This window comes from Notechis scutatus, chromosome 1 (assembly GCF_049901735.1).
Source record: "Notechis scutatus isolate UNSWTSFEM ecotype Mainland chromosome 1, rNotScu1.2, whole genome shotgun sequence".
Classification (NCBI taxonomy): Eukaryota; Metazoa; Chordata; class Lepidosauria; order Squamata; family Elapidae; genus Notechis; species Notechis scutatus.
In genome coordinates this window covers 260,200,413-260,226,912 of record NC_142009.1, presented here as the reverse complement: position 1 = coordinate 260,226,912, position 26,500 = coordinate 260,200,413, and the positions used below count along the sequence as shown (strand labels likewise).

Sequence of the window (26,500 nt, the reverse complement as noted above, 5' to 3'; positions counted from 1 at the left end):
CAAGACAAAAAGAGGGCTGTGAAAATATTTACAGACCCCTCAGATCCCAGACATAAACTGTTTCAACTCCTACCCTCAAAATGACGCTATAGAGCATTGCATACCAGAACAACTAGACACAAGGACAGTTTTTTCCCGAACATCATCACTCTGCTAAACAAATAATTCCCTCAGCACTGTCCAACTATTTACAAAGTCTGCACTACTATTACTATTAATCTTCTCATCACTCCTTATCGCCCACTTGTGACTGTATGACTGTAACTTGTTGCTTATATCCTTACAATTTATATTGTTTTCTAGTATGATTTGATTGCTTATTGTACCTTTTGACTATTATTAAGTGTTGTACCTGATGATTCTTGATTCTTGATGAATGTATCTTTTCTTTTATGTACACTGAAAGCATTTGCACTAAGACAAATTCCTTGTGTCCAATCATACTTGGCCAATAAAGAATTCTATATCTATATCTATTTTAGTGAAAGGTATTACCATTCCACTTTAGATGATGGAGGTTGTTGTAAAGAAGTTGTCCAGCAGAGCCAGCTGCCCGGGTGAAATCTTGCAAAGTCATGCTACACAGATGATCCCCACTGATGTCAAATTCCTGGAATGGGATACAGTTGGCATCAAGCTGGTTGGTGTCCAAAAGATGTTGGAGCCATTCCCAGACCTGATACTTTGTCCAATACTGAGGATGTATTTCATGCCACTGTGTTCCAAAAAAACTGCTTGATGCTGCTGCAGGAAAAGATGTAGTAATCACTAAAGAAAACATTTCACTATCCATGAATAATATTGGTGAAAGTGAGGAATGTTTCATTTTTATTTACGTATTAAATTATTGAAAAAATCTTTAACATAGAACAGACAATGATAAATAATGAAAATAAGCATTGATATAAAGGTGAAGTAATAAATTAAGCAGCAGAAAGCAGAGTCAATAAAAGCAAACATCTTTGGGAATTAAAATGTAAATCCAGAACTTTGGCTCCTATCCTTCCAAACAGCAACAGGATAGAAAAATAAGTTTTTTGGGAAAAAACCCAACTGACACCGATGAAAAGGATTAAACTATTTTTATGTACTCACAATGGAAAACCCATAGTAGGATTTTCAAGGAAAAAATATCAGGTATGAATAGTTAAATAGTCTTTATCCAAACTACATTCAGATTAGTAATTTGAGTTTCCAGAAACTAAATGGAAACCAATTATATGATCAGAATCTCATGCAGTCTAACACCAACCTAGATAATATTTAATGATATTGGCTATGATTATGAATTCAGAAGTAATTACAATTTGGAGGCATCCTCAAAAAGCAGCCTCATGTGGAACACATTACAATAATCTCATTAAGAGTTCATTAAGAAAATTAACTATGACTATGATATGTTTATTCCTATTTTTAAAAGAATGCAGTTGACGGGCAAAATGAAGTCAGTATGTGCATCAACATACAGAATTCTAATTTTGGGATTTACAATTATCTATTTACTCCAAGGCAAACCATTATTCCTTATATACAACTCAAAGTGAATCTTGAGGAATTTAGAAAACAAAAACTCTAGTTATTTGGTAGGCAATCCATGAAACTTTTTTACAGTAAATGTTGAATTGATATTTATTGAATTGATAACAGTAGCAAGATTATAATAAACATATGGAATAGGATTGCTTTAAAGAAATGTCAAGTTTTAAAACTGTGGTTGCTACAAATTAAATCCTAAATGATTTTTTGTATGATTTAAGGGACCATATTTTAGTGCTTTTTAATCACCTTTATAGACTCAGAATACCTTTATTACTCTATTTCCATATTCAGAAATAAGTGCTTATTTTAAATTCAATAATGAGAAAAACATTTTTAATGAGCTAGTTATATGAATAGGATTTATTTAAAGTCAAGTTTAATAGGTACTTCAGTCAAGTGCCAAACAAAAAGGTTTCTACCTCACCCAAAATTACTTCTGGCCATCGGTGGCTAGGTTAGTTTTTTTGCCAATGAGAAGCAGTTAACATTAGCTCAGTACAGCAAGAATTGAGATCGAGAATTTCAAGTTGAAATGATGCGCATGCTAGATTTGAAACTTAGATTAGAAGTTGTCTATTTGGGTGGAGTTGCCTAGTAGATGTTGCTGATAGTATTACACTTTGCAGAAAGCAGTTGCTCTTTTGCTTTAATATTTTAAATGAAAAAAAGGAAGAATGGAAAATAATTGCATTCATTACAATTTTAGTTTACAGTAATTGGACTGTATTCCATGTTGATAACATAAGATTGCAATCATATAATGAGTTTCACTTTATCAAAATAAAAAGTATACTTTGCAAATAGCACAAGGACAAGAGAAAGATGTATAGTTTTCAAACCTATTCATAGATTACCACTGGTGAATACTTCCTACCATTACATGTGGGATATCCTTCTGTCCATGACTGTTCATGAAGAAGACTTGTGACGGTATTAAGACTCATTCTGCCAGTTCCTTCTAAAATCATGATCTGTAAATGCACCAAACAGCTCACTTAACTTGAACTTTTTTCTCCACAATTGCCAACAATATCCCATCAAAATAAGCAATACCAAGTACCTATCAGAAGTTACCCTGTTAAAAATACATTATTAAAATTCATTTTTTGATGAATCCTCCCCCCCAGTGAATAACAAAACATGATTACATTTGATTTTTACAGACACAAGGCAAATTATTAAAACACCCACCCATAAAGAATGAAGAAATGAATAAAAAACAAATAGCAAAAGAAATGTGCTTCCTTTTGTGTTTGCTTCCCAAAAGTGAAAAAACAACAACAAATAAAAGTATAAACATAATGGTGAATATTAAAACACAAGTAATGTTATTGGACTTTCCCATTAAAGCAAATAATACCAAAATAATTTTAACAAATATATAATTTACATAAAATACTTCCATGGATTTATATGCCACTTGAGAAATATTGTGAATATGTTGCATTAGGCCAGCAGACTGTATTCATTAGTTAAAACTAGGAGCTCTTGAATATAAGCTCTTCATGTTGTCATAATATCAAAAGAAGAAATAAAAAGTAAGTTTGGATAAAATTTGAATCACCCTCTGGAGAAGGAGAGGAAGGTAACATTTGCTGTTTTTTTCCCTTTGTAGTTTCATCCTTTGCATTGTTCTAGATAGGTCCATCATCCCACAAGTTATGTTACACTTTCAGGAAATCTATATCCAGGATAATGTCTACTTCTGATCATTGTCAGTTTTGTAAAAGTTTTATCCAAAACTCCAATTTGCTTCCTAGTTTGCTCATCCAGGATTAATTTTATTGGAGTCCACAGGAAGATGCAAGGCTAGAAAAATGCTGGATGTTCCAGTCTTTCTTCCATTTAATTTTCCAGAACATTTTACCTAAAGTGATTTTCCTTGCCAACACAAGAGACATTTTGAAGGTTTGAATTTTCTACAACTAACTCATTACATTAAATCTCTGGAATATTTTCAAATTGCTCAGAGCCTGAAACTTACACAAGCCCATTGGACAGGGAACTAAATCACTTTGTTTCTTCCACAAAAATGGATTTTTCTTACTGCTGCTATTCTTCTCAAAAGACGCAGGTTCCTTATTTAACAGGTGTGATATGTTCTACAACAATTTCCTACCAAAATAAAGAATAAAAAATAAATTACATATTTGGTTGATCCTGAATGAAAAGCAAGGTTTTTTTTAAATCTAATAAGTTTCATTGTCATAAAAGGGGCAACATTAAGCATTTCATCTCATTCCAACAAGAAATAAAAATATAATTGTCAGCAATCACAGTTTAAAAATGTATGTAACAATGTTTTGAATGTAAAGGTATAAATGTTATCATACTTCATCCCCTAAAAATGAACTATCATTCATACAATTGTATGAAAAAAATGCAGATACTGCTATTTCTTTCCAACTACAATCAAAGAAAGATTATGATTCTGAATTAAGACTTAAATTTGCTCTCAAGTTGAAGGCAAACTTCCTGGTTCAAACCCAAGGTTGATTGGAAGGTTAGACTATTTTCCAAGTCAATGACTGGACTGAAATAGGATTTTGTAGTCACCAGACACTACCTATGTAATGTGTGTGCGCACATGCATGTATATTCATGTGCATGCACGTGCATTCAAGATGCTATAGCTCCTACATATTTTTCCGTGCCGTTTCAATCAGCTTCCTAAAATATGACTATTTCCTTTAGTCACTACTAATCCTTCCATTAAGTAATGTAAAATTGCTGCCTTAGACAACCAGTAAAATGAAAGGCCAACCAATTATTGCCCTCAGAGATTGAGAAATATGCTTTGAGATTTTTCTGCTCTATATGTCAAATTCCTTTAGCACATTCTGCACCACAATTTAAGTTGTGGCATTTCAAGCAGCAAAATCTCTTGGGCAAGCTCTGGCTTTAATACTTTGTATGAAATTGTACTGCTATTAAAAATAACATTTGACATTAAGAAATGTCTAATTATCACTGAAGCTTGAAAATAATTTTCCCAGCAGATAACTATTACCCCTCTCCCATTACAAAAGTTACAAAATGTTAGAACATATTGGCATGCTTATCAAAAAGTCTGTTTATCTGAAACCAGAGCTCTTATTTTGATAAAAGATATTCAGTACAGCTTGCCACGTCAGGATTCCTAGCTTTATTACACTGAAACTTTTTCATAAAGTAAAAAAATCATTCCAAGAAGCTTGAAAAGAAGATGAACTGTCTCAGTTTATCCTTTTGCACCACCAAATGAAAGTTTTAACTAAGACCCTGTCATTAGCTAAGTCCTGAGTTTCTGGGTACAATGTTTAAACCAGCTAAAAATGAAGCCAGCTTAAAAGAAAACATCATGAGAAAGAACCTAAAAATAACCACCACCACCCTGATTTTGTTTAGTATCAGATGGGATAGAGAGAAATTTTCACTAGCTTTCACAATTTTGATATTCTCTTTTACTGCAATAAAAAGTTTTTCTAGAGTCTGTGATATACTTATTTCTTGACCTGACCTTTAACTATCCAGAGAATGCCCTAGTTTTTATCCTTTTTTTGCCACTTGGTCTAGAAGGGGAAAGTGGCAGAACCATTTCTCATGACTAAAATGAAGGAAAGACAGCTCATCATTTCACGATCCCATTATTCTATCAATGAAATATTAAAAAGTCAAGACAAGAGAGGTTCACCCTTTCCTGTTACCTCAGTGAAAGAAAATGACATGTTCATTATTTTCTTGTTCTGTTACTAAACTTGTTCAAAAAAAATAATAACAAAAACAAACAACCCAAAACAGGTTTTCCCCCCTCCAAGGATGAACTTTAAAAAAAATATAGCTGTGAAGAATGGGAGGATGAGGCAACTTTGTTTACAATGAAACCGGAGCAGGAAAACCAGATAGCACTCCTTGAATTGACAAAGGTGAGAAGAATGACTTCTGAGACACTGAAGGGAAAAATAGCACATCAAGGTTTTCTTCCTAATAGGCTGGATATAGGTAAGAGCCAGGATTGTACATTTATGTCTTTGAGAAACAGTCAGTGACCTGGATTCACACTGAGTTATGCTGAATACAAGGATCAGCACTAAATGTCTTTGACTTTATGGATCCTGTTATAATGGTGTGGGGTAACTATCAAACCTTATAGCAACAGCATGTAGGCTTACATACTGCTTCACAGTGCTTTACAGCCCTCTCTAAGTCGTATACAGAGTTGCCATGTTGTCCCCAACAATCTGGGTCCTCATTTTACCCACCTTGGAAGGATGGAAGGCTGAATCAACCTTGAGCCTGGTGAGATTCGAACTGCTAAATTGCAGGCAGCCGGCAGTCAGCAGAAGTAGCCTGCAATATTGCATTCTAAACACTGCGTCACCGCAGCTCTTATGACAAAATTATAGCATTTGCTGGTTTAGTACACACTCAACCCTAAAGATGAGGGGAGGTTTAAAATAAAACCCTTCAGCATGCAAATGAGACATTTATATTTCTTTTCCTTTTGAACAAAAAAATCACCAAATTAGGAAAACAGGCACTAGAAGACTTAACATTGGAAGTGAGACAAAAATGTTTGAAATGACTTATTCAGCTCAGGTTTTGTTTTGTTTAGCAGGAGGACGAGGAGGTCTTTGGCTTACATAGCAGAAGAACACATCTTAGAGGCATAAATGCAGGGTATAAGTCAAATAAATCAACAGGGGAATATTTATAGTGTTCAGTGCTGTTGAAAATATTGGACCCTTGTTCCAGTGCCAGATTTAATGTTTATTAATAAGTGCCTATCTCTGCAGAAAATATAAATAAATCCTTTCTGACAAAGGAAAATTTGTATAGCTGGGCAATGGATGAATCCATTTCTAAAATTCTTGTCTGAATCTATATCCATTGAGTTATGAAAAAATCAGGGATGGAAATCCTTGGCCGCTTGTCATATTCCTGGTTAATCTTAGTTTCCTTTATTCTAGCCCAATTTAATCATCATGCTTATTTGAAGAAATATATTATAATATCCAATCATGGAATGGACAACGCTGAGATAATTGTTCCCTTGACTTTTCTCTGGAAAAACATCTAGTCTAATACTAGCAATAGCAAAAGCAATAGCACTTAGACTTATATACTTTATAGTTCTTTACAGCCCTTTCGAAGTTGGTTTTATAGAGTCAGCATATTGCCCCGAACAATCTGGGTTGTCATTTTACCACTTCAGAAGGATGGAAGACTGAGTCAAACTTGAACCTGGTGGGATTTGAACTGCCAAAATACAGGCAGCTGATAGTCAGCAGAAGTGCCCTGCAGTACAGCATTCTAACCACTGCGCCACCGAGGCTTTTACTTCATTTCATTAAATCATAATCCTGTAATTTCTGATAGAATGGCTAGGGTCTATTGTCTGCCTTCACCAGTGTCGCACTTCACCAATTGTTGTTAGCATACTGAGGTGAAGATATTGTTGAGTCAAGATGATAATGCATGTGCTTTGCCATCTTCCTGTATAATTTTAATTTACTGAAAAATTGAATTCATACACACAAATACAGACTGTACACAAAAACACATACATAGATATGACATATGTGTTATGCATGCCACAAGCAATTTTCAGGCCATGAATTTCATAACTTTGCACTGTATGGTTGCCTGTCCTCTGCTTAGTCTGACATTAGCTTTTATAAAATCTGCTTTTTTATAGAAACAGTTTTATATAAGCAGTAAAATATAACCTTCTGGCTATGATTTAGCTTCTCGTTAGATTTTTGTCCGAAATAAATGTTCCTGGGGCTGTTTAAAGGAAACAGAAGCATGACACTTACAACAAATGTTTATTTATTTGTTCATTCACTGAATTCAAATTTTTACACTGTTCATCTTGGAAGGGACCTTGTAGGTCATCTAGTCCAACCCCCCACCCAAGCGGGAGACCCTACACCATTTCTGACAAATGGCAGTCCAATCTCTTCTTGAAGGTCTCAAGTGATGGTGCTCCTACAACTTCCGAGGGCAAGCTGTTCCATTGGTTGATTGTTCTCACTGTCAGAAAGTTTCTCCTTATTTCCAGAGTTAAAAAGCAAGGTTAAAATTTACAAGTTAAAAAAAAAATTAAGAAGTTAACAAGACAGTTAAGACAGTTAAGGAATTAAGACAGAAGGAGTGTCCTCAAGCCATCAGCCCCCTCCAGATTACCTAAGGCTCTTAGACCCCCATTCTAATTAGCAGAGCCAGGTCTTAAGAGTTTTCTGAAAGCCCAGAAGATTGACAGCTCATTTCATCTCTGGGGGTAAAATATTCCAAAGGATAGGGGCAGTGGAAGAAAAAGCTGTCTTCCTAGTTTCTTCTAATCAAAAATTTTAACTAAGAGGATCCATGGCCCTTTCTACCTGATGGGGTTTGGGCAAATCAATGCAATCAGGGCGAGATGGTTCCTCAGATAATCTGGTTCCATGCAATGAAGGGCTTTAAAGATGATGACCACACCTTGAATTAAACCTGAAAGCAAACTGGCACCTAGTGCAGCTCATGTAGCAATGTGTGTACTTGTTCCCAATGAAACAACAGAGGAAGGAAAAAAGGGTAAGTATAAAAAAAATATAAAAACATCTATAAGCAAGGATAAAAATAATTATCCTGACAGACTAGCTTTCTTGAATCTGTAGGATCTAGTCCTCCAGGAACTCTCTACTATTCCTGACCTGTGCTATTAATTAAGCATCCTTGGCAATCTTTACATGTTTGGAATTCTTAAACGACTGTAGTTTCTCTGCAAGACAGAGACTTTCTAGTCTCCCAAGGTAGAGAAAACATGCTAAGCATGGCTTCTGGAATTTTTTTTCCAGCCTCTTAGCAGTGGAGCTATCTGGGTGCAATGTGTGGCATATACCTACGGGTAGACTTCTATTCTCCCCCATGTGCAGACTGAGAAAAATTGAAGTGGGCTCCTCTGGTTGATGTGCCCAGGACAAAAGAAGGGAGGGTTTAAAATGGAGCAATCAACAATATAGCAGGCTGCTTCCTACCTACCTCTGACCTCTCCCATAGGGATGTATGGGAAACTGTGGAAGCCTAGTTTCAAGCTTGATCTTTCTTTGGCTCATGCCTTCTCTGATACTAAATTTGGTCTAGTCCCATTTGGTTTTCAGGGGATTATTCTGCTGACAGAGTCATCTGCCATTTTCCTTAATTTCTTTCCGACATTACTTCGGGTTGCAAGTAAATGCACAGAAATGGCTGCCGTGGGTGTGTTGATGATTAGTCATAACACTTGTTTACTGGAATACAAACCGGTGAAGTTGTTACCCAATTTCCCAGTGGTCATCCAGAGGCTCTCTACTATTGCAGTTCAATTTTTTTTCATTGTGCGTATGGGCATAATTACCAGCAAAATACCTGAAGATACCTGGCATTATTTTTTCTAAGCATGCCTATGAGTAAGTCCCAGAATTATTCTTTTAAATAAAGATCATGCTGAAGTTGGCTTGCCCTTTGACTTCATTTAAATTAATAAATTATAAATAATGTAATTTCAATTTATAAGTATTTTAATTAAAATATAAATACAGGAGGGTGGGGTAGCAGCTGGGCAGGTGAGAAGGAAGGTGTGCCTGTGGTCACATTACATATCCCAATTTAGTGTACCGCATCTAACATAGCATTTTAAATGTATTTTTCTTGGGTTAGTATATGGGCAATACAATGAAAGAAATTGCAGAAAATAAATAAGACAACATTTTATCCTAAGAGACTATAAGTTCTAATATAAGGGCTATTTATAATTTTTGGCTTCTTACAACAACAACTGTTTATATTAAATGCATCAGTTCTGGAGTTTTAAAACTAATTCAATCATTTGAATAGTCCCATGTAAAAATAAATACCCCTAGTACCATGCCAAGAAAAAAAAAAAGCAAAATGGGAGGAGCTTGGCACATTCGCAAGAGCAATGTATCTGAATGTCCTGTTTTTTTTTCAAAGTACAGTATAATCATCTCTTCAGAAGACTTATCTTCCCTGGCTTCCAGTTTCCCATTACATCACCATGAGACTCTTTCATTTGGCTTTTTCAAACTTTCACGGGTAGCCACCAAAGTTTTAGAATAACAAAAGACATGGACAACAGAAACCAAAAATAGCTGCAAAGGAACATTCCGAAATTTCCAATAGGAAACTAAGTTGAACAACACTAAGAGAATTTTAAACAAATTCTTACAAGCCTAGGGAGAACATTATTACCCAAAGGTTGAACATCTCAGAGAAAATGGATGGCAGGTTTCAACATAACAGGCTTACTATATGAACAAATATGTTGAAAATAAATTGATTCAACTCACTTAGACATGTCCTGAGGTGATTAGAATCACAATTCCTAAATAAAACAAAGTCTGAAAACTGAAGAGGCTACTCCTAATCAGGTATCGGTCAGACTCGAACTTTCATTAATAAAGCAAAATATGAAATACATAAATCACAGAATGCTTAAGGATAATGACAGAATCTCAGACTATTTTGTTCTAGACTATTCAGATCAATGAACAGGAGATTCATTTCCTGGTTCTCATTCCTTTTCATTCAGAAACACAAGCTCTTGCAGTCAGAGCTTATGAGAGGCTCATATGAAGGCTCAAATGAATCAGCATAAAAAGAAATACTATGGACCGTAAGGAAGAAATAAGAATTGTCAAATGCAATTCATAGAGGGGGGAAAGCCAAAATAGACATAGCAGATAGCAGGCAAAGTATTGGAAAGGAATCAGTGTATTCTTATGGCTTGGAAGGAGCTATAAAAGTCAGAAATAAAGGACTGAAAAATCTACTTTAATCATAAAGATTAGATAATAAACATGGCATTATGGGAAGATATACAGAACATCAATATTCTAGTTAAATTTACCTGTCATCCTGAAAATATTTCTGTCTTCTATAGCTTGTAGTAATTTGCATCTTTTCATGTTTAATTTTATTTAAATTGTATAATATAAAACTGTAACACTTGATGGGACAGATCTTAATTTCCATGAGCTGTCTCACCCATCCCTATGTCACACCAGAAGGGCAGACAATGTGGCATAGATGGGAAGCTGCATAGATGGAAAGTTGCAGCAGGAAGTAGAAATTAACCCCCCAAAAAACAAAAACAAAAAAAAACCCCAAGTATGAATGGAAATCATATAATCTGCTTGTTAATATTAGTTAGGAAAATAAAGACAATTACACAGTTTAGTTCATAATGCCCATTTATAAACTTAGGCAATCCCCACCTTCAGTTACCCTCTTAGCTACTTTTGAGTCAAAAACAAAACAGTTCAAGCACCTATATGGAGATTTTGAAGTAATGGGGATAACAAAGGAAAATGACTTACTCTGTCTGTTAAAAGCTATTTGGGACCATCCTTTTTATTTAACTGATAGCCAACAGAGAAAAACATCAAAGACAAAACATTTCATCAAGTTAATTACTGAGGATGAGCTTGGCTGTAAAACTTGATGGCCACTAAAAGATCCCACTTGATGGCCATTAAAAGATATTTAGACTTAGAATTAGCAATGCTTTGCAGGAGTTTTCTCTACTGAGCAGTGTAGTATGAGGGAATGGTCAGAGAAGTCTTGAGCTGGCCTATACATGTTACTTGTAATTAGCAAAAGCTTGTATTTTTCTAAGAAAAAACAAGTCATGGGAAGTATGATGTGGATTAGGACCTCGGTGGTAGGGAGGTTTCAGCCTTTTGTCCCCATTGAGACTCTGATCCACATCATATTTATAGAATTATATACACTTGCCTCCACTTGAACAAAATTTTGTCTTATAGGGAGGTTTCCTTCCAATTCAAATAGTAATGTATTCAAATTAATGATTCTGATAAGAGTGAAACTTTACTTTGTTTTATTTTATTTGCCTTGCCTTGATGTATTCTGAAACTCTTTTTAATAAGTAAGATGCTCCATATAAATTAAGGGTGCTGATCTCTGTGGTATTAAAATCAGCTCTTGTCCTATTCCACTTAATCTGGTAATCAACCAAAGAACTCTGAAACCAAACTGTGAATTAGTTCTCTTATTTCAGATGGCTAGGGTTAGATAACTTGAAGATAATGGCAATGTTTTTCCTTGTCTCCCACAAACATTATATAGAATTCAGGACAAAATTAATGCTTTTTAAAATAGCATTCCAATATTTTAAAATGGAAAAGTGAAGTTGCAATATCCTCTTTATGGCTTTCTTTTATTGGGTGAGAACCCAGCCCTACCTTACAAATTAGCACAGGCACTAGAGAAACCTGCCATCCTATCTTAAGTGTAGTACATGGTGTTCTTCTTGAAGAGCAAGGTGTATTAGAAATATACCATACAACAAAAAGCATAAATGAAATAAAAATTAATTCAGTGCTTCCCAGCCGGGTAATGGGAAGAAATTAACTGTGAGAGGGATCTCGAAGTCCTAGTGAATGATCACTTAAACATGAGCCAGCAGTGTGCAGCAGCAATCAAAAAAGCTAATACAATCCTTGGTTGTATAAACAGAGGCATAGAATCAAAATCACGTGAAGTATTATAAATCCTTAGTAAGACCACACCTGGAATACCACATCCAGTTTTGGTCATCACATTAGAAAAAAGATGTTGAGACCTTGGGAAAAGTGCAAAAAAAGAGCAACTAAGATAATTAAGGGCCTGGAGACAAAAACATATGAAAAACAGTTGCAGGAATTGGGTATGACCAGTCTAGAGAAAGGAAGGGACTAGGAGTGACATGATAGCAGTATTCCAGTATTTGAAGGGTTTCCACAAAGAAGAAGGCATCAACTTATTTTTCAGAAGGCAAGACAAGAAACAATGAATGAAAACTAATCAAAGGGAGAAGCAACCTAAAACTAAGGAGAAACTTCTTAACAGTGAAGACAATTAACCAATGGAACAGCTTGCCAACTGAAGTTATGGGTGCTTCAGACTGGAGGTTTTTAAGAAAAGACCGGACAGCTACTTATCTGAAAGGGTAAGTAACTCCTGCTTGAGCATGGGGTTGGACTAGAAAACCTTCAAGGTCCCTTCCAGTTCTAGTCAGATTAGTAATCTTTATTCACTTGTTCTCATGTGAATGGCCAGGGAAACACCAAGAAAAGTATCCTTAAAAGCCACAGTTTTGATCCAAAGGAAATTCAAAAATCAATAGGATTTAAGTGAATGCCCTTTCATCTTAACAGCCAACGGAAAAATGAATTGCTTAATCAGCCTCTGAAAGCAACATTTCTCAACCTAAATTGCTGCTACAGCAGCAAACATCTTCTCTGCCTATTGTGTAAAGCTATTGGTAGGCTTACCAAAAGTAAGATAGATTCAGCAGTACAATAGAGCATTTATATATCAAAAGACTGGAAACAAGTTGTCAAGGTAAAATGTACCATAAACAGAACTGTTAATTTGATTGTTGGCATGGCTTTCTGTTACCTTGTCAGTATCTTCCAAGTAATTTTGTTTGAGTTGGCAACATTATCTTTATTATTATTATTATTATCATGATCATCATTATTGCACCTGCTGTTTAAATTTGATATATTCATCTTATCAGAGTTGAGCTTAGACCCACTTTTAACTTGCTAGAGTATTTGAAAGTCAAAAAAGAAAAGAAAAGGATGCATATCTAAAACTGTACTCATTCCTTCACTGATGTTTTTCCATTTAAGTGCTCATAGGAATGTTTTTACATCAGTAGCAAAATTTCATTGCTTTTGGAAGATGAGGGCACTCTGAGATCATAGTATTTGATGTACTTTTCCATACAGCCAAAAATGAAGAAGCTGTTTAGGGCAGCACAGATACAATACTCAGTAGCTCCAAAAAGGGATTCTGTTATAAAACAAGTGTAAGCAAATTTTGTTTATAATATTTTTTTTTGATACGTAACATGAATGCTAGAATCATTAGGAAGGACCATGATGAAAGTGATGACAATATAAGTTAATTGTGGCATTTTAAATAACTTTCCCAATTCCCCAGCTACAAGAAGCATTAGCTTTAAATAGTTGTGTCTCCAGATCTTTAACAGTAAGTACTGACATTGAAAAATAAATGAAGCAAAACATGAGGAAATAAAGGAGTTTCACTTTCAGGTCAGAATTCACAAATGGGTCTATCCCAATGTTTGAATTCAGACCTTAAGAATACAATCAAATATGCACTGAATCAGGAGCAAGTTAGGTTAAAACTACAGAGACTTCTATTTTGCATTCGTTGGGGTCCCTTATGACTCTTACTCTAAGTTCTCACTATTAATAGACCCTAGGGACATGGAATCACATTGTTTATTTTTCAATATGTCAGCCTGCTTCTTGGTTGCTGATGTATAACAGTTTAATGAGCTTTCATGAATTCATATGAAGTTAGAATAAATAATAAACACATTTCCACTTAAAACTTAAACTCACTTACATATTTTCAAAACATCAAACTTCTTGATGTTCTCATCTTACATATGAAAATGCATCAAGAAATTATTCGAGAAGAAATCAAAACCAACCAGTGGTGGGATTCAATTGTTTTTTACTACTGGTTCTGTGGGTGTGGCTTGATGGGCGTGGCAGGGGAAGGATACTGTAAAATCTCCAGTCAGAGGTGGTACTTGCTTCCAAACTACTCAAAATTTCCACTACCAGTTTTCCAGAACTGGTCAGAACCTGATGAATACCACCTCTGGAACCAACCCTTCATCTTTATTTCTTTAAATTATATAAATAAGGAATCACAACCACAGCCTGAAGAAGAAGCTTTCAGGGCTAAAGTTGTTACTTCCAAAAGCACCAGTGAGTTTAAATACCAAAATTCTGATATCACAAGTTGTATAGGTTCAAACCCTAACTATATCATTAACAAAACAAATCCAGGAGCACCAGCTATGGATCATACCAAAGATTCCTTTGTTGCATGACAGATAACAAACATGTCTGAGTACAAGAAAGGAAACAGCAACAATTACAAAACCATTGCCATAGGAAATCCAGCAAATGCCTCACCCTGATGTGTGTTGGAATACAATTGCCATACACAGAATATTCTCGGAAATTAAAAGCTCTTCCTTTCAACTATCTATTCTTACTTTAGTTACAGCTACAAATAAAGAGAATGTGCCCATAATAGCATTCTTTCCATAAAATTCATTTGACAGGATGTCAAGGTCTGAAACAGGCTATGACTGCATCTATGTCACAACATTTTATACATCCATAATGTATAATGTATAAATATAACCAAACCCACAAATTATCAGTTTAATAATTATAATCAGCCTAAACAGCAGAAGAAAATACATTCCTAGCAGAGAGACAAAAATAAGTAAAACTTTCAAAGATTGCACAACAGGCACACACCAAAATGAAAGGAGTCTCAGAAGCTAAATTTCTCACCAAATGCTATTCCTCAGGTATTTTATACATTACATTGTAATTGTGCCAAATAACAGTCAATTTTAACATAATTAAAAACATCATTGCAAAGAAAACTTAAGAAGGAGAGAAAGTATTAAAATACCAATTAGGCAATGGTACTTATCTATCTGTCCACCTGCTTTTATTAATGAAATTTTGTACAATTGTACCACAATGATATGTAAGAATAATAATATATTTGGTCAAAACCATTAAGACAAATTTGGAGATAATTATGTTGGGTGTACCGGCTTTTCTAACCACAACATCTTGGCTGATTTTTCCATAACACGAAAGAGTAATGCTAGAGTGTTATAAATTAGTTACTCCCTCAAAGGCAATGAAATGAAAGCCTAACATTAAAAAAATGAGTGGATTAAACTAATGAAAATTTGCTAAAAACATAAGAAAAAATGAAACAAGTTGATACTTGGCCATATAAGCATACAACTTTAATTCTCTGCTGGGGAACAAATCTCACACTCCATCCTTTATTCATATCCCTTGATTTCTTTGCTAGTTTACTGAGAAATCAACCTATATATTAACTATCCTCTCATAAGTAATAATGTTTTCCTAGTATCTGAAATAATTTCTCACTAAAATGTTAACCCAAACACTAGACCTGGAGACAGTATTATATTTGTCTCTTGCTCTACAGCTAGAACAGAATTTAGGAATGTCTTCAAGCTTATAGTAGAAGAGTGATTTAGAACCTGATTATCTATTTATATCTGACTGTCTGTCTATCTATCCATCTATCTAACTATCTATCCATTTATCCAATTTAGATACTCTCCATTCCTGGGTATTTTATAGATAACAGCTTTATTTCCACCTTATTATAAACTGTATTTACACTTTAATTAATCCTTATAATTGGTACATTTTACTATACTGTGGTATTACAATATATGTGTTTTGTGTGTGTGTGTGTGTATGTGTGTGTGTGTACACACACACTTTGCTATTATCATTGTCTTATCTCTTACAAACATTTTTCAATTTAAATATTTCTTTCTGGTTAACAAGGTTAACAAAATGCCAGTGCATTTTCTCATGTTATCAGTAGCTTTCGTGAATTTATTGTCCTAAATAGAAAGCTCTAATCGTAAGTATATTATGATAAGGTTCTGCTATTACATTGAGACACATAGTATCATTGATAATGTAAGTTTGAAAGTTCTTAGTTGTAACTTTGTTGTAGATAGAGACTACACATAAGTTAAGTTGCAGTACTTTTATGCTCATATTAAAAACATAATTTAGGCTATATAAGGGTGTCATTTCCTTAGTAGAATGGCATTCATCAATGGAACATTTTTTTCCTTTGTCCCTCAACCCCATGTTCTGTAAAACAAATCTGGATACTGTGTAGAACCAACAAGAAGTTTTGTTGCACATGAGTTAGGAACTTGGTACTTGCATAATTTGGCAGGCAACTCTTAAATAGTTCCTAAATAGCACATTGAATGCTATGAGTGAAAATGGCTCTGTCTTTATGGACATTACACAATATTAATATAGAGAACTTAATTTGTCCATTCATTTGCTAATTTCATTTTTTAATATGTAATTTTCTATCTAGTAAGACTGATAAACAAATATGTAACCTAAATATTCCATATTTTGTACCATGTTGGGATTTAGTTATGGGATGTTTTACTTACTGTACTTAGTACAATATACTACTGTTTCAATTATATTCCTTTCAATTATATTCATGCAAATTATACCAAGTTTGCCTAAGTTTCTTTTATAGCTATTAATTGTTCCAAAATTTTACTTCATCAGGGCTTTCACTACTTTTATGAAATACTTAATAATATAGTTATGATTCCTCTTCTTTCTTCAAACTAGAGTATGCACCACCACTATGACAGATTAAGAGCTATAACTGAACTATTGTTTAATTTTTATGTCAAATCAGACAAACATAGGGTAAGCCAATAAAGGTCTTATTTAAATGCTGTAATAAAACAATAAAACCGATAATTACCTAGGAAAATCACAAATGTCAGAAAACAAATTGCTATATGTTGAAACAGACCATCAACATACGTAGTGTAGTTGTGATCTACAATCAAGAATTAAATTTAGGATTTAATAAATAGCCAATAATTTGTGGATCATAACATCCTATGGGTTTTTGATGTTCACATAAAATCCTGTGAGATTTCAGTGTTCTCCCATAAAATCTCCTGAGATTATAACAGCTTACTATAACATTTCAAAAACAAAATTACCAAAACCCCATGAGTTTCAGTGGTCTGGGAAGACACCTGCTATGTTTTAATTTATTAATCAGTTTCATTTTATAGTGCCTAGTTTTGTATCAGTAGCTCTTCAAGAAATGCCCATGATCTCTGCTGAAAACGCTTCAGGTTGAACCATATATTCTTTTTATGCAAAATAGTGTATTGCTGTATAAAAGGCTAGCCCTACATACAATATTTTAATAATTTAATTTTAATAAACTAGGACCTTTTAACTTTAATTTTTATAGATATAGGACAATTAAATATTCCATTCATTAGATCTTACCTATAAAGAAAAATTTGTGCTGCATTATCTTTCCATAGGATTTCTACTTTAATAGAATACTCTAATACTGAAATGTGGTCCCAAGTATCCAATTCAGATTGAAAGGTTGTTACATTACATATCTTTTTTTCTATGTATATGAAGCTCCTATATGTTGGATTCCACCTCTACCCATGACAGAAGTATGCGTATGATATATCTCATCATTGTAGCCTTTAAGTCTTCAAATGCTACCATCCTCTTGACCCAAATATATAAACCCCCTCCACACATACAGAATAGTGACTGTATTCATTTCATGGATAAAATCAAAAGAGAGAGATTTGCATAAAGAATGGGATACATTGACATTAAGCTAAACTGGAAGTTTGGAAGTGAAAAAAAAATCTCCAATCCATATTTATTGTAACAAAAATGTTTTATATGCCAGGATGATAGAATTCAATACAAACTTGATAAAATAAGGAGTCTTAAGAAATGTATTCATATAGGCAAGTCCTTTCATTTTAAAAGAATTCTAGTTCGTAATGAAACTATTATTAGCGTAGTTAACATCTGTTTTGTATGATGTCAACTTCTATATCTAATTTAATGTTGTTTACTTTGTACCTTTAAATACTGACTACACAAATTGACTACTTAGAGAAAGCTATGTTTGTTGGGAAGTAGAGATATAATTTATCTTAAAATAATTATGTGTTCTATGATCCAATGTCCTATGTGAATTCCCTATATTTAGACAGAGAAGTCAATTCTTTGTAAAAAAAGAAAGTTCAGATAGAGTTCACCCTCAATTACAAAGAATAAGAAAACTAATTTTACCAAATGTTTGTGCATCAGTAAGACTATAGAGATTCACAGATATCATTGGTTAAGACTCAACACTACAAATCAGTTTAATCGCATTGGTTTTCATAATAATTAAGAATATTGTTTTTCAGAGCAATGCTAGAAATGATTATTCAGAAAAAAAATCTATAATAGGACTTAATTCTTTGGCTGAACCAAAGTTATTTTCATCCACCCTGACTTATTTTCATCTACCCTAAGTTATTTTCATCTACCATGCTCAGTCAATTGAAATAAATTATAATATATTAATAGATAAAACTTTACATCTGGGTATGGAAAATTCAAATTCTAGTTAAGAGGTCTCAAACTGGAGTTCTTTCAAGGATTTTTATACAAACATACCTTAGATTCCCTCTAAATCTCTTTGAAGGAATGATGAATTAATGCAAGAAGTACAATTACTGTGTCTGTCTGTCTGTCTGTCTGTCTGTCTGTCTGTCTGTATTAATGGCCCTTTTGTGGATTTGTATAATCCCTTGGATTAAGTAAATTGCAAAAGTAGGAAACCTCACTACATGTCCTCAATTGCAAGGTTTTACAAACAACTAATGGCATAGAAATGACTTTTTCATGTCACAATAGAAATGGCTTTCTCATTTCACAATCTTATACTGCCACTTTCTGCATATAAAAATTGTAACATATGCAAGGAAATTAGATAGACTATCACCATTTGATCAGCTCTCTATATCCAGCTTTTATATCTATGTTGGAGAACACAAGGAAAGCTCTCTGTCCCAGTAGTTCTAATATTCCTTAGCATTTTTCTATATCTTTTTACAAAAATCTAATTTTCTTAAATATATACTTTTGATCATATATAAGGAAAATTCTACTCCCAAGGAGTGTGTGTGTGTGTGTGTGTGTGTGTGTGACATTTCTAGAAGATGTGAACTTGTGTTTGTAAATAATTTTATATTTCTACCTCACTGTAGTATCAGCCATCCTTTGTAATGACAATAACATAGTAAAATATTTTAATATTTGAACTACTTTGGGCAATATATAAAATATAATGGAAACATATCTGTTATATGCACTTGTATTGAGTAGTTGTAGGCATTTCTTAACATAAAATGTTTACCTTTTTGCCCTTATAATTAAGAAAAATATAAAGAGAGAACTGTAGAAAGAATAGAAAGAAGAAATAACTTATATATACATTATATTTAAAAAAATTAAAAAGCAAATATTAATTTATTGCAGAGTTTTCCTGTTAGTTTGGCTCAGAAGTGAATCTGATTGCCTGAGTAAACTAACTTCCAACTAAGCGCACATAGGATCTGGGCCAAAGTGGTTTGGGGTGGTGGTGGAATGCAATAAGCATTTTTAGCACAAAATAAAATTAACTGGTAACTGACTCTGCTTTCCTTTTTTTATCATAATAATGTGTAAAAAAAACTATTCAGAAAAGGAATATATTGCCTTCAGATTGATATTGTTGTCAAAGACATTTATCTATCCTGAATTTATGTAGAATTAAAAGCAATATTCCCTTTACCATCTCTTTGATAGAAATTATTTCCTAACTATCAATAAAAAGTATTAGCCTCAGAATTCTGGTTAATATTAAATTTCAAATGAAAATGTTAAACATTGCCTGTTTTACTGCATATCCAGGTTCTACATGTAGACACAGAATATACATTAAATCTCTTTTCATAAATAAGCCAAGTAAAAACTAAAATTGCACTTATACAAATAGATATTAGACAATCACCATGGCAAACCTTCTAAAGCAAGTAGGAATTTAAGTGCACAGTTTGTTCCTAAAATACTACAACATACTGTCAAGTTAATTTAAACCATCTCTAATGTTTTGGAATTACCCAGGCAAAAAGAGCAGTGAAAGCCATTGGAAATGGGCACATTTTACAGTATACCAAAATTAAATCCTAGTCCCTATTTTGCTGTTATTCTGTTCTGCTAAACTTGAAGTATATAAGGCTATAGAAATAATTAAGAGCATGGAAATGATGGGAAAGCAGCCGGGGTATTTTTCTGGAGACTGGGCAAAATTACTAGGATTTTTTTCTTTGACTGAGATCAGACTAGAACAGGAAACATTTTGGTACGCTTTCATGATACACAGCTATTATTAACCAATTCCAGGGTTGGCATTGCTATCCATAAACTACCTTTAATATTTCATTAGAGAAGCAAACATACAATTTGGTGCTGATCCATAGTTATGTAAGTTTTTTTTTATATCACTAAAGCTAGCATCTTATATGTTTCAGAAAACTCAGAGCAATGTTGTACTCAACAGATCTGACTTCTGATCTGCTCATAGTTCAAAAATATACCATCAAGGAACATCCAAGAATTCAGTCTATCTAAAAGTTAGTAGCTGCAAACAACTCTTAAGAATTGTCATTTCGCCCCCCCCCCCCCTTTGATTGTTTTACTTCAGTGACTGAATCAGAGCTGAGCATACAAAAGTCAAGATAAAGAAATTGAAGTATTATTAGCATTTTTACTCCAAATGTGCTCTACTTTTCTACTGGCAAAGCAAATCGCTACAGCTTGCACATAGTTATGACACTTTAAATTCCCTGATTTCACTGAACTTCAAGCTGCCAAAGAGCAGGATGGCAGCCAAACTCTTTAACAAGCTGAACAGCTTTTGATCAAAGAATTCCACCTGCGTTTCCAGAGTAGAAAGTTTATCATCACCGCTAAACAGTGCCTGTACTTAAGCATTTTTTAAAATTCCAATCCTACTGATGTTAAAAAAAAAAAAAAAAAAAGAATTGAAGGAGAGACCAAGTTAAAAAGCCCTTACCTCATTTAGCTGCTGATTCTGTTGAGGAAATCCTTTAGTTAGAGAAAAAAGTAAAAAGAGTGGCCAAGGTATGTCAGCTATTAAGTAAACATAGGTGGCAGGCTATCACTTCACTCGTAGCAGTGAAGATAAATGGATGTGTTATTAATTTTAAAACATCTTTTAGAATGCTTACCTGTCCAATTGTGGAATCCCTTAGGTCACTTCCTGTTATTCTGATTGGATCTTCTAAAATTAAACTTTAAAAAAAAAACAGTGCTTGCAAATATTTGCATACAGCCAGCCAACTCACACCTTCACGCACAAACAAAACAAGTCTAACCAGGTTACATTTGTGTCCTGAGAACAAAAGAGAGTCTTTTTAATGATGAGACATTAGTTTCCCTGTGAGAGTGTTTGTGTGTTGTTTGTGCGTGTGTGCATGTGTGCGCCTGTGCTTTTCTTTAAAAGACCAATCCATCCCCACTCCCAACCACCCCCACAAGACAGGTTATTTCAGGGAATTGATGCATTTAATTGGAAGAAAGGAAATTATGCTCCAGAAACGTATTTGTAAGTTCAAATCATTTGAAATCAACAGAACAGGGAAAAAGTTCAACCACAAAGCAAACTGTATGCAACAAATTTTCGCCGGCAGCATGTTCAAGCAAATGTTCCTGCCCAGTATTCATTTACCCACAGTAAGTCAGTGTAAGACTGTTTGCGTCTAAAACTTTCCTTTCCACATATTATTCCTTCACAGGCACACAAAACAATACAAAAACTTGGCACAAACTGAAAGCAGCATACCTGCCTAAGGTGTGACCATGGATGTGGCAATCTGTATCAAAGGGGACAACTAGAAGGTACTTGCTTCATTTGATTCAATATCGAGGGTGCCTTTAATATTCTAGGAATAAATAAGTGCTTTTTATTTGGGATAATTTCAAGCCAATTTGTGCAGACGGGTTAAAAAAAACCTTGAGGTTTGTTGAATTATGGCCATAACATAGAGTCCAGAAGGAACTGCACATGAATTGTCCTTCAATTATGTTTACCACTCCAACTGCTTTCAACAGCATAAAGAAGAACAGATACATGATGTTGACTCTTACTTTAACTAAACACAGGTGAGGAAAAAAAATCTTGTTTCTCCGTATCTAAAACACTCCTGGACCAAAAGCAAGAACATGACAATGATGTCACTTGAATAGCTGGAACAGCAATATATATAAATCAGCAAGCTGATCTATTTTTCTTTTAGGGCAGCCCTTTAAAAAGTTTATTTGATTAATTTGGTTTGACTGGCATGTTGAACCCAAATTGTTCCAAGTGCTTCATCATGGAAACTTTTTAAATCCATTAATAGTAAGTCAACAATAAATGTGCCATTAACATAAATGTATTAAATAAAAAAAATCATTCTTTCTTTTCTGCTTCAACATGAACTTCAACATCAACATTAACTCCACATGTGTTTTCTCTGCAGCTCTGTCGGGTTCTATAGCAAATGGGGTGCAAAGAAGCTGAAAAGATTGTTCAAGGATCTGAAACTCCTTTAGTTTGTGTAACAAACTCTTCCTGTAATATATAAATACTAATTTTTTAAAATCTCTTTCAGTTTAGCTTCATTAACGGAATTCAAAGGTGGGACATGGACCAAACAAACATACAAACTAGAGCATACAAAACATTTGCTAGACCAATTCTCGAATACAGCTCATCAGTCTGGAACCCGCATTGCATATAGGACATTAACAGAATCGAGAGAGTCCAGAGATATTTCACGAGAAGAGTCCTCCACTCTTCTACTCATAACAGAATACCTTATGCCACCAGACTTGAAATGTTAGGCTTAGACAACTTAGAACTACAACACCTTCAGTCCGACCTAAGCGTAGTACATAAAATTATCCATTTCAATGTCCTACCCGTCAATGACTACTTCAACTTCAACCACAACAATACAGGAGCATACAAACTCAAGGTAATCCACACCAAACTCAATTGCAGGAAATATGACTTCAGCAACAGAATGATCAATGCCTGGAATACTCTACCTGACTCTGTGGTTTCTTCCACTAATCTCAAACACTTTAACTTCAGACTATCTAGTGTGGACCTCACCCCATTCCTAAGAGGTCTGTAAGGGACATGCATAAGTGCATCAATGTGCCTACCGTCCCTGTCCCCTTTTATTAGTATCCATTTCATGTATTCATAATCATGTTATACTTATATCTGGTAACTAATACAAGCTCGACAAAACAAACAAACAAACAAACAAACAATTCAATGTCAGCAGAACAATCCTCACTGCTCACTAGACATTAGGTGGTGCAGAACCTGGTGAGCCCATCAGAGTTTTCTGATATCACTTCACTGGGCCTTGTAGGCAAGTAGGCATTTCTGGATTTAGGTAGATAACAGAAAATGACACGAATGATTGTCCTATAGTCCACAAACCATGAATTTGAGACTGTTGGTCTTGACAGTATGTGCAAAAACGTGACCATAATATTAACTTTGGAGCCCAGTTCGGGATCACTTGCATTCAAGTGACCTACATTCATTTCTTCCTGGTTACATATGGGATTTGCTGCACAAGAAGTCAAGTTGGTTCACAAAGACCAAGCACAATCTTTCTATCACTGACCATCAGTCTGCACATGAAGCTGGAAACTGAATCCCATCTTGGCTACAAATCAGAAACTATGGATTTAGAAGAGAAAGTTTAAGCTAAGGAAGAAAACCTTGGCTCAATACAGACATCTAAATTAAACTATTTCCAACAACAAATTATTATGTGATCTCCATTTGTACATATGTCATAAGGAGGCCCAGAGCTTCCTCTGGATATTTGGTTGTCAACTTGCTCTTAATGTTAACAACATTTTTCTAAAACATTGGGTTGGAATCTGCCTTTCCAAGTTAAATCCAATCTGTCCTGCACTCAAACAACTAAAGATAGCTCTTGACTTTCATTTGAGTGACATCCCTTTCAGGTATTTGAATAAGATGCCATTATATTATTTCTGACTTTCTTTCTTTTTTACATCTCAATTGAGAATTCAAGTTCCTGCTTAGTGCAGAAATTTAAATTAAATCATCCTTGACAGCTGGTGTCTTGTTTCTACTAGATCAGGTCCCATGAAGGTGACTACTATTACTCTGGGTAGCTGCTTTCTTTGTCCATCGGAATCTATCTTCTGTATCTTAAATCCATTATTCCAAGTTCTGCAGTCTCAGAACACATAATGGAGTGCGACATCCTTTTAGAAATGATTGATATGAGAGCATTCTTCAATCTCCTCTTCAATCATATCCAGCTTCTTGAAACTCTCTCCGTAGAATTTGACTTCCCTTTTCTCAGGCATCCATGTTGTCCTTTTAGGAACCTGTTTGTGTTCCTCTTCCTTAAAGATAGGTTCTTCAACTAGATATACTATAGGGCTGCAATGGCGAACCTATGCCGCATGTGCCGGAAGTGGCAATGCAGTCCCTTTTCTCCGGGCATGCCAGCTGTCACCCGTTGCTCTTCTGAGTTCTGGTGTGCGCATGCACATTGGCCAGCTGGTCTTCGCGTGCATGGAAGTGCTGGAAACCACAAGAACAGTTCCCAGGAGCACATGCGTGCACCAGCCAGCTGGTCTTTGCACATGCATGCACACGAGCCAACTGATTTTTGCATGGGAGCACCAGAAACTGGAAGAGCACCTCCCCAGAGTCCATGTGTGTGCCAGCCAGCTGATCTTTGCACACCAGGGAGCACCAGAAACTGGAAAAGCAGCTCACCGGAGTGCATGTGCACACTGGCCAGCTAATCTTCGTGCGCGTATATGTGTTAGAAACCGGAAGATTAGGTGGCTGGCACACATGCATGCGCTGGGATGCTAAGCTTCTGGTTTCCGGCATATGTGTGCATGTGCGTGCAGTCCCATTTTGGCACTTGGTGACAAAAAGGTTAGTCACCTCTGCTATAGGGTGTAGCAGTACAAAGTGGAATCTGTGATTTGGAGACTGCACTTCAGTTGAATGCAGCCTAAAAATATATCTCAGTTCTAAATCAGATTCAATTTATAATCAGTACTATTCCAATTTCTTTCGCTTAAATATATTAGAATACCAGGTACCCTGCAACCTATATCTCATTTTTGAATTTTATTTTCTATGTGAATGGGAACATGGCCTCTGTTGAGTTTCATGTACATTTTTCCATGTTTCATTAATTACATTTTATGTAGCTGATACTTAACTTGCTAATCAGAATGTCATCAGATAATTTGTCAAACACTTGGTTGAAATCTAGATATATCAAAACTGCAGCATTTCCGCAACCTATTAGGAATTTATTTTCCTTCTAATACAGACCATAATTCAGATTTGCTTCCAGACTTAACACAGCAAAAATGTTTGTGATTTCCCACTTCTTATTTTTTGATTTATTTATACAAGTAAGTCTGTTCATTTATGTCAAATGTGCCCCCAAATGGCACAGCATTATATAGCTTTCATCTAACTTTTATGCAGGTTACATGTAAGAATTACGGTTTGTAATCTCAAAAAGAAAGAAAAAAATCATAATACTCCTTTAAACATGGGACTTTCCCTGAAATAGGCACCCAAAGATTGCATGGTATATTTGGTAGCATAATATCATAATCACCCCTAATGATTATCCACATCGGTAGCCACAGCTTCTTGATCCTTGATCCTCATCTCAGAACCACCTTTTTTCATCTGAATTAATATAGTGGCCAGAATTAAGGTAATGAATACCAATCACAGGCGGCACATGTTGGCTACAGAAGGAGAAGTAGCCATTTCCCGTTTAATGCTATAATAACAGCATAAAGCAACAACAGAAACTTCTACAATGCAGGAAGGGGAACACACTGAAGAGTCTAACAATTCTGGAACTGCCCTTGGTTACAGGAGATAAATATGAGGGAATCAAGTGAATTTCACACAGAAACTCAGAGAGAGGCAAATTTCCAAATCTCAAGTACTTCTTCATTCATACTCAGTCTTTTGACTACTCTGCTACTTCAGTTGTGACAAGGATTTGTCATTTGTGCCACAAAATCATACATCACTTTTATAAAGCATTGAAACAAAAGTAGCTATAGCATTCTTCAACTCATATATCATGATTTATTTATGTGTTTATTTATAAGATTTATATAGAAGCCCAGTTTACATCAAACTTTGAGTGGCTCAATTGAGTTAAGAATTAAAATGATATTAAAAACATTTTTCCCCCTTTTGGACACAAAGTTTTCCCCTTCAAACAAGTAGCTGCTAAGATTTCCTTGGAGCACCCCTACTGCAATTACTATGAAATATTGCCACAGACAAATCAGTGGCTAGGAAGATAAATGAAGTGCAGCAGCAATCAGAGGAGGAA

The 26,500-nt window shown here is 34.7% G+C and overlaps 1 protein-coding gene and 1 long non-coding RNA gene across 30 annotated transcripts in view; one reads left to right on the top strand and one right to left on the bottom strand.

The window, feature by feature from the left end:
• The window catches only part of EHF (ETS homologous factor), a 35,523-nt gene extending 14,287 nt beyond the window's left edge, over positions 1 to 21,236 (bottom strand). The window contains exons 1-4 of one of the 28 annotated variants that reach the window (XM_087951215.1): positions 21,115 to 21,236; positions 3,524 to 3,654; positions 2,379 to 2,510; positions 496 to 744 (exon numbers count right to left, since the gene is read on the bottom strand). In XM_087951215.1, the coding sequence (XP_087807341.1) occupies positions 496 to 577 (82 nt within the window). In that variant the 5' untranslated portion in view covers positions 578 to 744; positions 2,379 to 2,510; positions 3,524 to 3,654; positions 21,115 to 21,236. Of the gene's footprint in view, positions 1 to 495; positions 745 to 2,378; positions 2,511 to 3,523; positions 3,655 to 13,941; positions 14,342 to 18,671; positions 18,761 to 21,114 lie in introns of those variants that run through there. The other 27 variants (XM_087951216.1, XM_087951220.1, XM_026664698.2 and 24 more) reach the window with 27 other exon arrangements.
• LOC148133343 (uncharacterized) lies at positions 12,382 to 22,675 on the top strand. 2 transcript variants are annotated; one of them, XR_015746683.1, is made up of 3 exons: positions 12,382 to 12,508; positions 21,857 to 21,959; positions 22,583 to 22,675. It is a non-coding gene; the product is annotated as an uncharacterized LOC148133343 (long non-coding RNA). The 2 variants fall into 2 exon arrangements; XR_015746684.1 differs by lacking the exon at positions 12,382 to 12,508 and adding an exon at positions 12,816 to 12,903.
• Positions 22,676 to 26,500: the final 3,825 nt, after the last annotated feature.